Genomic DNA, 14,546 nt, shown 5'->3' on the forward strand with positions numbered 1-14,546 from the left:
AGAATAAGGTACTGGGTGTGCTTTATTCTACTTCATTTCATTTAACACTCACTGGACAATATGGACAGCACAGTGGCACCAGCATTAGAGTCACTGCCAGAGTCACTGGTTCGACCCTGACCTTGTGAGCTTTGCCTGTGACCGTGTGGCTTGCCAGGGTTCTGATGTGTACCTGGCAGGCCACCAGAAACCTGTGCCAACCAACTGGCTGGAGTGTTCAAACACCTCTTTAATCTCCCACTGTTGCAGGCAGAGGCTCCCACCTGCTTCAAATATTCTTGTCACTGTTACCACCAAGGAAGAGGTACAGGAGCCTCGCTGATTGGAGTACAGTACTGTGCAGACGTAACGGGAACACTCCCACACAGGTCCGACAAAGATTTTTGACGGGAAACCCAGAGATACTGCCTAGTGGAGTGTTCATCGTGGGAGCAGTCGGAGTAGTCTGAGGCAGAGTAGTAAGACTTTGTCTCAAACAGGGCTTTGGTGAGAACAGGCGGAGGCTAGGTTAGTTCATTCCTTATTTCTTACTTAAATCTTGAGAGAATAGGGGGTACGTGTACAGAGCCAGTATTCTGCCTCCCTGATGGCCACATCTGCACCAGGTGCATCGAGCTGCAGCTCCTTAGAGACCAAATTAGGGAACTGGAGCTGCAGCTTGATGACCTTCGGCTTGTTAGGGAGAGTGAGGAAGTGATAGGCAGGAGCTACAGAGGGATTGGGAAAATCAGGTTGGTGTCGGATCACAAGAGAGGGAATTTGTTGAATGCCTATGAGATGGCTTTTTAGAGCAGCTTGTGCTTGAGCCTGCTTGGGGAAAGGCTGTCTTAGATTGAGTGTTGTGCAATAACCCAGATCTTATTAGGGAACTTAATGTAAAGGAACCCTTAGGAGGCAGTGATGATAATATGATTGAATTCATATTACGATTTGAGAGGGAGGAGCATAACTCATATGTATCTGTATTGCAATGGAATAAAGTGAATTACAGAGGCTTGAGAGAGGAGCTTGACCGGGTGGATTGAGTGAACTTGGCCTTTTCTCCTTGGAGCGACGGAGGATGAGAGGTGACCTGATAGAGGTGTATAAGATGACGAAAGGCATTGATTGTTTGGATAACCAGAGGCTTTTTCCCAAAGCTGAAATGGCTAACACGAGGGGGCATAGTTTTAAGGTGCTTGGAAATAGGTACTGAGGGATTGTCAGGGGTAAGTTTTTCACAAAGAGAGTGATGGGTGCTGGCGACGGTGGTGGAAGTTGATACAATAGTGTCTTTTAAGAGCTTGTTAGATAGCTACATGAAGCTTAGAAAAATAGAATGCTATGTGCTAGGGAAATTCTAGGCAGTTTCTAGAATAGGTCACATGGTCGGCACAACATTGTGGGCCGAAGGGCCTGTAATGTGCTGTAGATTTCTATGTTCAATGTTCTGTGGATTGGAGGAGGAGGATACTGGTGGGGATGACAGCAGAGCAGAGATGGCTGAAGTTTCTGGGAATAGTTCACAAGGCACAGGATAGATGTGTCCCACAGTGGAAGAAGTTCTCAAATGGCAGGGGTAGGTAACCGTGGCTGACAGAGGACTGCATAAAAGTCAAGGAAAAGGCATATAAGATAGCAAAAGTGAGTGGGAAGTTGGATGATTGGGAAGCTTTTAAAATCCAACGAAAGGTAACTAAAAAAGCTATAAGAACGGAAAAGATGAAATATGAGGACAAACTGGCCAATAATATAAAGCAGGATACCAAAAGATTTTTCAGTTATATAAAGAGTGAAAGGGAGGTGAGAGTTGATATTGGACCTCTGGAAAAGGCTGCTGGTGAGGTTGTAATGGGAGACAAAGAAATGGCAAATGAACTTAATGGGTACTTTTCATCTGTCCTCACTATGGAAGACACTAGCAGTGCGCTAGAGGTCAGCATTTGTCAGGGAGCAGGAGTGAGTGCCATTGCTATTACAAAGGAAAAAGTATTGGGCAAACTGAAAGGTCTTAAAGTGGATAAGTCACCTGGACCAGATGGACTACTTCCCAGAGTCCTGAGAGAGGTTGCTGAAGAGATAATGGATGCACTGGTCATGATCTTTCAAGAATCACTTGATTCTGGCATGGTCCTGGAAGACTGGAAAATTACAAATGTCACTCCATTCTTTAAGAAGGGAGGAAGTAAAAAAAAAGGAAATTATAGGCCAGTTAGCCTAACCTCAGTGGTTGGGAAGGTGTTGGAGTCTATTATTAAGGATGAGGTTTCAGGGTACTTGGAGACTAAGGATAAAGTAAGTCAAAGTCAGCGTAGCTTCTGTAAATGGAAATCTTGCCTGACAAATCTGTTAGAACTCTTTGAGGAAGTAACAAGCAGAGTGGACATAGGAGAGGTAGTGGATGTCATTTACTTGAATTTTCAGAATGCATTGATAAGGTGCCACACAAGAGACTGCTTAACAAGATAAAATTCTATGGCGTAACAGGAAAGATACTGGCATGGATAGAGGAAGGGCAGACAGTCAGGGGGTAGTAAGTGGGAATAAAAGGGGCCTTTTCTGGTTTGCTGCCAGTAACTAGTGGTGTTCCCCAGGGGTCAGTATTGGGACTACTACTTTTCAGATTGCTTGTCAACGATTTGGATAATGGAATTGATGGCTTTGTGGCAAAGTTTGTGGATGAAACAAAGACAGGTAGAGGAGTAGGTAGTGCCAAGGAAGCAATACGATGGCAGCAGGACTTAGACAAATTGGAAGAATGTGCAAAAAAGTGGCAGATGGAATACAGTGTCTGGAAATGTATGATAATGCATTCTGGTAAAAGGTACAATTGTGCAGACAATTATTTAAATGGGGAGAAGGTTCAAACATCAGAGGTGCAGAGGGACTTAAGAGTCCTTGTGCAAGACTCCCAGAAGGTTAATTTACGGGTTGATTCAGTGGTAAAGAAGGCAAATGCAATGTTCAAGTCAAGTCAAGTCACTTTTAATTGTCATTTGTACCATAACCGCTGGTACAGAACATAGTAAAAATGAGACAACGTTTTCCGGGACCATGGTGCTATATGAAACAATACAAAAACTACACTGAACTACATAAGAAAAAACACTAAAACTACAGTAGACTACAGTCCTATTCAGGACTGCATAAAGTGCACAAAACGGTGCAGGCACTACAATAAATAATAGTAAATAATAAACAAGACAATAGGCACAGTAGAAGGTATAGTCGGTTGGTGTCAAGCCAGGCTCTGGGTATTCAGGAGCATGATGGCTTGGGAGAAGAAATGTTAAAATTTATTTCAAGGAGTATAGAATATAAAAGCAGGGAGATAACACTGAGCCTTTATAAGACATTGGTCAGGCTGCACTTAGAATATTTCCAACAGTTTTGGGCCCCATATCTCAGAAAGGATGTGTTGTCATTGGAGAGAGTCCAGAGGACGTTCATGAGGATGATTCCAGGAATGAAGGGGCTAACATATGAGGAGCATTTGACAGCTTTGGGTCTGTACTCACTGGAATTTTGAAGAATGTGTTGGGATCTTATTGAAACCTACTGAATTTTGAAAGGATTAGATAGGGCGGATGTGGAGAGGATGTTTCCTGTGGTGGGGGTATCCAGAACTAGAGGGCAAAGCCTCAAAATTGAGGGACAACCCTTCAGAACTGAGGTAAGGAGGAATTTTTTTAGCCAGAGAGCAGTAAATCTGTAGGATTCTCTGCCACAGACTACAATGGAGGCCAAGACTGTGGGTATATTTAAGGCGGAAGTTGATAGTTTCCTGATCAGTCAGGGCATCAAAGGATATGGCGAGAAGGCAGGTGTATAGGATTGAGTGGGATCCGGGATCTGCCATGATGGAATGGCGGAAGACTCGATGGGCTGAATGGCCTAATCTTGCTCCAATGTGGTATGGTCTTGTAACACACTCAACATTGCAGGAACAGCTTCTTCCCCACTACCATTGGCTCTCTGGACAGACCATGAACCCATGAGCACTACCTGATGATTTGCTTTCTTTTTGCACTATTTGTTTATTTATTGTATATTATTATTATAAAATATATAGTAATTTTATGTATTCCACCATACTGCTCCTATATCTGATGATTTTATGGAACTCCAAAAATAACGAACAGCAGATTCAACCTGTTTCAATGAACCCCATTATAGGAAAGACATGGTCAAGCTGGAGAGGGTACAGAAGAGATCTACAATGAGGCTGCCTGGGCTGGAGGAATTGAGTTATAGGGAGAGGTTGGCCACACTGGATCTTTATTTCTTGGAGTGTCGGAGAATGCAGAGTGATCTCATAGAAGTTTATAAAATCATGAGGGGTACGGATAAGGTGGACAGTCACAATCTTTTTCCCCAGGGTGGGGAGTCAAAATGCACAGATGAAAGATAAGAGGGGAGAGATTTAAAAGAGACCAGAGAGGTAACTCTATTACCTTGAGGATGGTCAGTATCTGGAATGAGCTGCCAGAGGAAGTGGTCGAGGTGGGTACATTTGCAACATTTAAGAGGCATTTGGAGAGGTACATGAAGGGGAGGGGCTTGGAGGGATATGGGTTGAACTGGGGCAATTTGGACACTCAGGGAGGATGCTGTGGTCAGCATGGACCAGTTGGGCCAAAGGGCCTGTTTCTGTGCTGTATTACTCTACGAGGGTGGCGGGGTGGAGATACGTCTTTACGTTCTGGGAAAAAGGTGTAAGGTGTAAGGTGTTCCTTTCCTCCACTAGCCTGCAGGTCACCCTTGGGCCAGGTGTAGCACCTGTTTAGACCCCAGTCAGGGGCATGTGAAGCCATGAGAGTAGATGGTGGATGTTCGTATGAGTAGATGGTGCATTTACAAGTCCCGGTTTATGTCTGATGCCAGGCAGACAATCTCTGAAGAGTATTAATAATGGCTGGGGCCACCCATCTTGTAAAGATGCTGCCCAGAAGAAAACAATGGCAAACAACTTTGATTACTCGATGACTTTATAATTCACGATAACTTCTCATGCCCTTCTCTCTTATTACCCCCAGAAATACCCCTCCGTGATTGATTGGCCACTGTGGTACTGAACTCCGGAACTCCATTCACGTCCATGTAGCTCCATTTCCTCCTTAAGTTCAAGTTCAAGTTTAATTGTTATTCAACCATACCCATGAATACAGCCCAATGAAATAGTGTCCCTTCGGGGCCAAGGTGCAAAACACAGCACCCAGCAGACAGCTCATATAGCACATATAATTATGAGAGCAGAGATGACTTAAGTTACACCTTAAAATGTTTCTCTTTGAGCAAACCTTTTGGTCACCTATCCTAGCAACTCATCAGTAAACATTGCCGAGGAGAGGGGAGAGGTCGATGATGTGAAACAATGACTCAGTTTCCTCCTCCGCAGATGCTGTCTGACCTGCTTTGTCACTACCATTTTCTGCCTTTATCTCAGATTCCCAACATCTGTAGTATTTTAATATTGTGCGAGTTCAACCCAGAAAAGTGTGAAATACCTCTCCTTGGATGGTCAAACTTGAAGGCAGAGTACAAGGTGAATGACAGGATTCTTAACAGTGTTGAGGAGCAAAGGGATCTTGACGTTCACGTCCATAGCTCTCTCAAAATTGCCAGGCAAGTTGATAGAGTAGTTAAGAAGGCGTATGGTTTATTGTCATTCAGTAGTTGGGGGACTGTGTTCGAGAGCCACAAGGTAATATTGCAACTCTATAAAATCCTGGTTAGACCACACTTGGGAAATTGTGTTTCAGTTTAGGAAGGATGTGCAGGCTTTAGAGGGGGTGCAAAGGAGATTTACCAGGACGTTGCCCGGATTAGAGAGCATGTTTTATGAGGAGACATTGACTGAGCAATGGCTTTTCCATTTGGAGGGAGAGAGGATGAGAGGTGACTTAACACAGGTGTACGTGATGCTAAGAGGCACAGATCAAGTGGAGAGACAGAAACTTTTTCCCAGAACGTAAATGGCGAATATGAGAAGGCACAATTTTAAGGTGATTAGAGGAAAGTATAAGGCGGATCTCAGAGGTAGGTTGTTACACTGAGAGTGGTGGGTACACACTGCTAGGGATGATGGCAGAGGCAGATATGTTGGGGGCATTTAAGAGACTCTTAGATAGGCACTTGGATGAAAGAAAAATGGAGAACAATGTGCGAGGAAAGGGTTAGAATGATTTTAGAGTGGGTTAAGAGGTCAGCACAACATTGTGGGCTGTAGGGCCTGTACTGTGCTGTAGTGTTCTATGTTCTAAATATTCTGTTGTGCAAGTCTCTGTCAGCTTCATATTGCCAACCCTCCTGTTCGGGGCTGGGATGTTGGTGTTATAATAAAGGCATTATAAATGAAAGTGTGCCTCGTGGCATCAATGCTCCGCTGCCTGGAGCTAATCTGACTTTGCTATTGGTCACCCAGCCTGTCCATCCTAATGACCACACATCCAGTTCCCTCCATTATTGGTCATCTGCCTACTTGATGTCCCACCTCTCTCACTTTAGCAAAGGAAGGAGATTTTGTAAACAAGGCATGTTGCTGGGGTCAAGGGTTGCACGGCACTGATTAACCCCAGCTACTAAAACACCCACAGTACAATATATCTGTGCAGAGAGACCCAGGGAGGGTCTGGAAGTTGTAATGGTGTCATCACTGTGTCTAGACATCATGGGGAAGTGATTAAACCAGATATCTGTGATATGTCTGTTCATCACCAGCCCCCAGACACTGTCAAGGCTGAGAAAACACAGCCACAGAGATCCCAAGCATGCAGCAACAATAATCTGAGACCAAATGTGCAACCTTTGTATCATAAAATGGACCCTGCCTTCACACTCTACTGCAGTATGGCCTTGCACCTTATTGTCTCCCTGCACTGCACTTTCAGTGTAACTGTAACACTTTATGCTGCATTCTGTTATTTTTTTACCCAGTACTACCCTAACACACTGTTGTAATGAAATGATCTATACTTACGTTATGTAGGACAGGTTATTCACTCTACCTTGGTACATGTGACAATAAACCAATTCGCTGATTTACAACTGTACCCCCGCCTTCACCAGCTGCTATTGCCAATTGCTACCTCTGGAACAGTAGGCTGGACGATGGGATCAGCAGTAAAGTTGCAGCTTGGTTTCTGTAATCCTCTAAAAACAACCACTCTCCCTGTTTCTCTCTCAATCTCTCTTGCTTTGATATATCTGAAACAAGCAGGATTTCCTAGTGGCTAATCATTTTACGGCCCATCCCCATTCCCATTTTGACACATTAATCCATGGCATTTGTGCTACGATGGGGCCACTCTCAGGTTGGAGGAGCAACACCTCATATTCTGTATGGGTAGCCCCCAACATGACAGCATGAATGTCTATTCAACTTCTGGTAATTTCTCCCCCTCCCCCTTCTCTCTTTTTCCAGTCACCAACAACGATGAGATGGAGTACTGAGAGGAGGAGGAAGAACTTGAGGCCTGGTGTCAGGAAAATAACCTCTTTCATGTCAACAAGACAAAGGAGATGGTTACTGACCTCAGGAGAACTTGCATCACTCACACCCCTCTTTACATCAGCCACACAGTAGCGAAAACTGTGAACAGTTTCAAACTCCTGGGAGAACACATCACACACAACGTCTCATGGTCCCAGAACACATCCTACACAGTGAACAAAGCTCACCAACCCCTCTACCTTCTGAGGAGGCTGAAGAGAGCTGGACTTTACACATCCATACTCACATCATTCTACAGAAGTGCAGTAGAGAGCATCCTAAGAAGCTGCTTCACGGTGTGGTATGGAAACTGCACTGCGGTGGACAGGAAAGCTCTACAATGGGTAGTCAAAACTCCTCAATGCTTCACTGGCACCAGCCTACCTACTCTCAAGGACATAAATGCAGAAAGGTGCCAGAAACGGGCCACTAACATCATAAAAATTCCACTTATGATGCTCACGACTGTGTGTCCCACTCCCATCAGGGAGGAGGCTATGTAGTATCCACGTCAGGACAACCAGACTTAAAAACAGTTCCTTTCCCCAAGCAGGAAGGCTGATCAACACCTCCACCCATTAACTCCACCATTACTTTATCATTTCTCATCAGAGTCACCTTATCTACAGACGCCCCTGTGCCTGCTGTCACTTTAGGGACATACAATCAATCCATAAATATAAGTTATCCTGTGGATTCATAATTATTATGTGTTTAATTATTTTGTGTTCTTTATCTTATTGTGTTTATTTTGTGCTGCATCAGATCTGGGTAACAATTATTTTGTTCTCCTTTAGACTTGTGTACAGGAAATAACCATTACACAATCATGTACTCTGGTTTCTCTCTCACCCCTTCCCTTCCCCTCACCTGCCCATCCCACCTCTAGTACCCCTTTCTCCTTCCCTTTCTCCCATGGTCCACTGTCCTCTCCTATCAGATTCCTTCTTCAGCTATTTACCTTTTCTGCCTATCACCTCACAGCTTCTTACTTCACCACCACCGCCCCAATCACCCATCTTCTCCCTCACCTGGTCTCACCTACCACTGCCAGCGTGTATTCATTTCTCCACTTCTTCCACACTTCCTTTCCAGTCCTGATGAAGGGTCTCAGCCTGAAATTTCCACTCTTGATTCCCCTCCATAGCTTTACCCTGACGCACTGGGTTCCGCCAACATTTTGAAAGTGTTCTTTGAGAAAATTAAGGACGGTCTGTATTTGTGCAGCTTTAGATAAAGGAAGCCCCCGCCTGGACAGTTTTTGATCCGAATTCAAACACTGTCTGGCACTTATATTATCCAGCTGAAGTAATAGAAACATAGAAACATAGAAAAAAGGTGCAGGAGTAGGCCATTCGGCCCTTTGAGCCTGCACCGCCATTTATTATGACCATGGCTGATCATCCAACTCAGAACCCCGCCCCAGCCTTCCCTCCATACCCCCTGCCCCCCGTAGCCACAAGGGCCATATCTAACTCCCTCTTAAATATAGCCAATGAACTGGCCTCAACTGTTTCCTGTGGCAGAGAAATCCACAGATTCACCACTCTCTGTGTGAAGAAGTTTTTCCTAATCTCGGTCCTAAAAGGCTTCCCCTCTATCCGCAAACTGTGGCCCCTCGTTCTGGACTTCCCCAACATCGGGAACAATCTTCCTGCATCTAGCCTGTCCAATCCCTTTAGGATTTTATACGTTTCAATCAGATCCCCCCTCAATCTTCTAAATTCCAATGAGTACAAGCCCAGTTCATCCAGTCTTTCTTCATATGAAAGTCCTGCCATCCCAGGAATCAATCTGGTGAACCTTCTTTGTACTCCCTCTATGGCAAGGATGTCTTTCCTCAGATTAGGGGACCAAAACTGCACACAATACTCCAGGTGTGGTTTCACCAAGGCCTTGTACAACTGCAGTAGTACCTCCCTGCTCCTGTACTCGAATCCTCTCGCTATAAATGCCAGCATACCATTCGCCTTTTTCACCGCCTGCTGTACCTGCATGCCCACTTTCAATGACTGGTGTATAATGACACCCAGGTCTCGTTGCACCTCCCCTTTTCCTAATCGGCCACCATTCAGATAATAATCTGTTTTCCTATTTTTGCCACCAAAGTGGATAACTTCACATTTATCCACATTAAATTGCATCTGCCATGAATTTGCCCACTCACCCAACCTATCCAAGTCACCCTGCATCCTCTTAGCATCCTCCTCACTGCTAACACTGCCACCCAGCTTCGTGTCATCCGCAAACTTGGAGATGCTGCATTTAATTCCCTCATCCAAATCATTAATATATATTGTAAACAACTGGGGTCCCAGCACTGAGCCTTGCGGTACCCCACTAGTCACCGCCTGCCATTCTGAAAAGGTCCCGTTTATTCCCACTCTTTGCTTCCTGTCTGCTAACCAATTCTCCACCCACACCAATACCTTACCCCCAATACCGTGTGCTTTAAGTTTGCACACTGATCTCCTGTGTGGGACCTTGTCAAAAGCCTTTTGAAAATCCAAATATACCACATCCACTGGTTCTCCCCTATCCACTCTACTAGTTACATCCTCAAAAAATTCTATGAGATTCGTCAGACATGATTTTCCTTTCACAAATCCATGCTGACTTTGTCCGATCATTTCACCGCTTTCCAAATGTGCTGTTATCACATCCTTGATAACTGACTCCAGCAGTTTCCCCACCACCAATGTTAGGCTAACCGGTCTATAATTCCCCGGTTTCTCTCTCCCTCCTTTTTTAAAAAGTGGGGTTACATTAGCCACCCTCCAATCCTCAGGAACTAGTCCAGAATCTAACGAGTTTTGAAAAATTATCACTAATGCATCCACTATTTCTTGGGCTACTTCCTTAAGCACTCTAGGATGCAGACCATCTGGCCCTGGGGATTTATCTGCCTTCAATCCCTTCAATTTACCTAACACCACTTCCCTACTAACATGTATTTTGCTCAGTTCCTCCATCTCACTGGACCCTCTGTCCCCTACTATTTCTGGAAGATTATTTATGTCCTCCTTAGTAAAGACAGAACCAAAGTAATTATTCAATTGGTCTGCCATGTCCTTGCTCCCCACAATCAATTCACCTGTTTCTATCTGCAGGGGACCTACATTTGTCTTTACCAGTCTTTTCCTTTTTACATATCTATAAAAGCTTTTACAGTCTGTTTTTATGTTCCCTGCCAGTTTTCTCTCATAATCTTTTTTCCCTTTCCTAATTAAGCCCTTTGTCCTCCTCTGCTGAACTCTGAATTTCTCCCAGTCCTCAGGTGAGCCACTTTCTCTGGCTAATTTGTATGCTTCTTCTTTGGAATTGATACTATCCCTAATTTCTCTTGTCAGCCATGGGTGCACTACCTTCCTTGATTTATTCTTTTGCCAAAAGAAGTACTTGGGGAAAGTGGGAGAATGTTTACCACAGAGGGTGCTGGCGGTGGCTTTCAGCCCGTGGTCACGTTGACCTGCGCAAAGTAGCCTTCTTCACTCTCCACATCAGATTTCACGGCCGAGGAATCTGAACCGGACACGTCTCCCTCACGGGGTTGCCTTACCACTGATCTTGGATGAAACTGCGCCCTGCGGGGCCAGTTTAAATGGGAAGCCGGAGTTGAATGGGCCCCTTTTGATGGGAACTAGAGCTACTGAGATGCGGGAGACATCAATGTCTTCAGAGAACATCACTCCAGTTTAAATATAAAAGAAAAGACTTTCGTGAAGGGCGATATTCTTCATGAGTTACAAGAGAGAAACATACACCCCGCCATCAGACTTCTAACCCATTTCTGTAACTGATATTAACACACACAAAATGTTGGAGAAACTCAGCAGGTCAGGCAGCGTCTATGGAGAGGAATAAACAAACAGTTAACATTTTGGATCGAGACCTAATGGAGGGTCTCGACTCAAAACGCCAACTGTTTTATTCCTCTTGATAGATGCTGTTGAGTTCCTCCAGCATTTTCTATGTGTTGCTCTGGATTTCCAGCATCTGAAGAATCTCCTGTGTTTGTAATTTATTGCTTATCTTATGTCTTAGAACATAGAACTTAGAAACCTACAGCACATTACAGGCCCTTCGGCCTACAATATCGTGCTGACTATCTAACCTACTCTAGAGACTGCCAAGAATTACCCTACATAGCCCCCTTTTCTAAGCTCCATTTGTTTGTCCATCAATTCACTTACATGACTTGGAAACTGCAATTCCTTTAACCTTTTAATTCCAGAGAATTTCCTTTCCTCATAACTTCATGGCTGGAGCCCGAGGTCCACCTATCTTAGAGGCTCCTATTGTATCCGCTTCCACCACCGCCGCTGGCAGTGCATTCCACGCACCCACCACTCTCTATGTGAAAAACCTACCCCTGACATCCCCTGAGTATCTATTTCCAAGCACTTTAAAACTGTGCCCTCTCGTGTTAGCCATTTCAGCCCTGGGAAAAGGCCTCTGACTATCCACATGATCAATACCTCTCATCATCCTATACACCTCCATCAAGTCATCTCTCATCCTCTGTCACTCCAAGGAGAAAAGGCCGAGTTCACTCAACCTGTTCTCATAAGGTACTCCCTCCAAACCAGGCAGCATCCTTGTCAATCTCCTCTGCACTCTCTCTATAGTATCCACATCCTTCCTGTAGTGAGGTGACCGGAACTGAACACAGTACTCCAAGTGCGGTCTGACCAGGGTTTTATATAGCTGTAACTATTGTCTTGCATAGTACTGCTGGCGCAAGACAATAAATTTCACGATAGTGATAATAAACCTGATTCTGATTGTGATTGTCATTTCATCCAGCATCCTACCTGACCGACTGAGTCAGAAAGTAAAGTCACGAAGTCTCGCACCGTGCTCCCGAGGGAGACACCAGGCTTTGACGATTTACCAGAACAGACCTCGGGCTCCAGCCATGAAGTTATGAGGAAAGGAAATGCTCTGGAATTAAAAGGTTAAAGGGATTGCAGTTTCCAAGTCATCTAAGTGAATTGATGGGCAAACGCATGGAGAAACTATTTCCGCTGGTCGGGGAGAGCGGGAGACGAGTCTCGGGCTGAACTTAAGAGAAGCAGAGATGTGAGGACTCACTTCCTACAGGCAGGGGCGGTGGGGAATTTCTCATCTCTTCCGCAACAGGCAATTCAGGTTGCGTTCGCAAACAGCTTCTTCCGCCAGGCTATGAGACGGCTGAACTCCCTACCGCCGCCCAGGTCTCATCACGTACCAAGTACCAGAAGCGTTAGTTACACTGTTTACTTTTTAACTTGTGTCATAAATGCGCCCGATGCTAAATGTCAGTCTTCTCGAATATGTTTTATTATTTGTGGTAATACTACTTCACGTGTTGTGCGGTGTTTTTATTTGTACTGCGTTGTGCACCTTGGTCCGGAGAAACGTCGTTGTACACACATACACGCTTGAACGACAATAAACTTGAACTTGAATTATTCATTTTAAATCTGCGTCTGGTAATTCTCTTGTTCATCAAAAATGATAAGGACTTTGGAAAAAGTGCACAGATCAAGGTAAATTTATCATCAAAGTAGATGTGTGATCATGCACCACTTCGAGAATCATTTTCCTGCAGGCATATGAAGACACATAACAAAATTTAGGAAAATGTTAAGGCACAGGTCTGCCACTAGCTCATGGGATGGGAAACATACTCGAGACACCAAGTGGATCCCCTGCTCCCGAGCGCCCTTGGGTGGTCTGGGAATGAACCGGATTAGACCACAGGGGAACAGAACGGGAGGAAAGCGGAGGATCAGAGAGTCAACCACGGTGTGGGGTGTCGGTGGGGGGGGGGTGTCGAGGAGGGACCCGCGGAATCAGGGTGGAAACCGGAGGAAGCTGTGGGTTTGTTAAGGTCAGGGAGATTCGCTGCGGGCCATTCAGGGGAGGTTTCCATCCGCCTTCACCTATCCTGACTTCCTGACTCTCCATATGACCCCCCCCCACCGCACCCCCACCACCAACACCCCTCCCCCGCGCCCGCCAGCTGCCTAACTTCTCGACCTGACCCTGAGACTGACCTCCTTCAGCATTTCGGGCCAGTTATTGGGTGTTCGCCGGATGCTGGGTAGGTGTTGGGTGCTATCCTGGGTAGTAGGTGGTTGTCACTCTGCAGGAACGGGTGTCACTCTGGTAAGGTGATAGATGCCATCCTGGGTAGGCGGTGGGTATCACCCCGGGTAGGTAATGGATGTCGCCCTGAAGTGATAGATATCACCGTGGGCATTATGGATCCTTACCTTCTGCAGCCACTGCGTGTTGTTCCCTGTTGCCGTCTCCAGCCGCCGGAGGGTCTGCGCCGAGCTGTCTGCCTTGCCAGTCACGGCGTCCCGTTGCAGGGAGTTGGCGCCGGGCCCGTCGGCCGCCCCGCACGCTTCAACGCCGGGCAGCAGGAAGGTGAAGCTGCAGTGGCCACGCTGCCCCCGGTGGGCCCGCCCCGCCGCCCCCCGCCGTTTGGCCCCGTACCCGGACACGAGCATCCAGGCGACCAGCAGCGGCAGTGCGAGAGCGCGCAACCTCATCCTGTCCCTGTCCCTGACGGCGCGCACCCACCTTATGGCCCTCTCGCACCCACCCCCACCCCCCGGTCTAGCTGTCACCCCGGCAACGAGCGCCAGACACTGCGCTCTAGTGCCGTAGCTGAACCCCCATAACAGAAACTGAACCCGCAGACAAGACACTGAACTCTGGACACTGAACCCCAGACGTCCCCGGCACTGAACCCCCCGTCCCAACGCCGGCACAATTCTCTGTTGATGCCCGTGATCCTCATCTCCGCTCACGCCCCCGCTCTCGCGTTTACATACTCTCTCTCCACACCCCCCCGTCACTCTTTTTACTCTTTCCGCCCCTCTCTGCTCCTTCTTTCAGATTGTTTTTGTTTCTCTTTCTGTTTCTATCTCTGTCTGTCTTCCTCTTTCTGTCTCACCATTGCTGTCTCTTTATTTATGTCCTTTCTCTCGCTTCTTCTTTCTAGTTCTCTCTCTTCTTTACCTCTCTTCTGCCATCTGCCCGTCTCTAATTTGTTCCTCCCCTCTACCCTCCTCTCTCTACC

At 46.1% G+C, this 14,546-nt stretch overlaps 1 protein-coding gene across 2 annotated transcripts in view; it reads right to left on the reverse strand.

The window, feature by feature from the left end:
* Positions 1–14,013, reverse strand: part of angpt4 (angiopoietin 4) — a 107,596-nt gene extending 93,583 nt beyond the window's left edge. Inside the window, exon 1 of one of the 2 annotated variants that reach the window (XM_063041025.1) lies at positions 13,732–14,013. In XM_063041025.1, the coding sequence (XP_062897095.1) occupies positions 13,732–14,013 (282 nt within the window). The remainder of the gene's footprint in view (positions 1–13,731) is intronic. The other variant, XM_063041026.1, reaches the window with a different exon arrangement.
* Between the last annotated feature and the right edge of the window lie 533 nt (positions 14,014–14,546).

This window comes from Mobula hypostoma, chromosome 2 (genome assembly GCF_963921235.1).
Source record: "Mobula hypostoma chromosome 2, sMobHyp1.1, whole genome shotgun sequence".
Taxonomy (NCBI): domain Eukaryota; kingdom Metazoa; phylum Chordata; class Chondrichthyes; order Myliobatiformes; family Myliobatidae; genus Mobula; species Mobula hypostoma.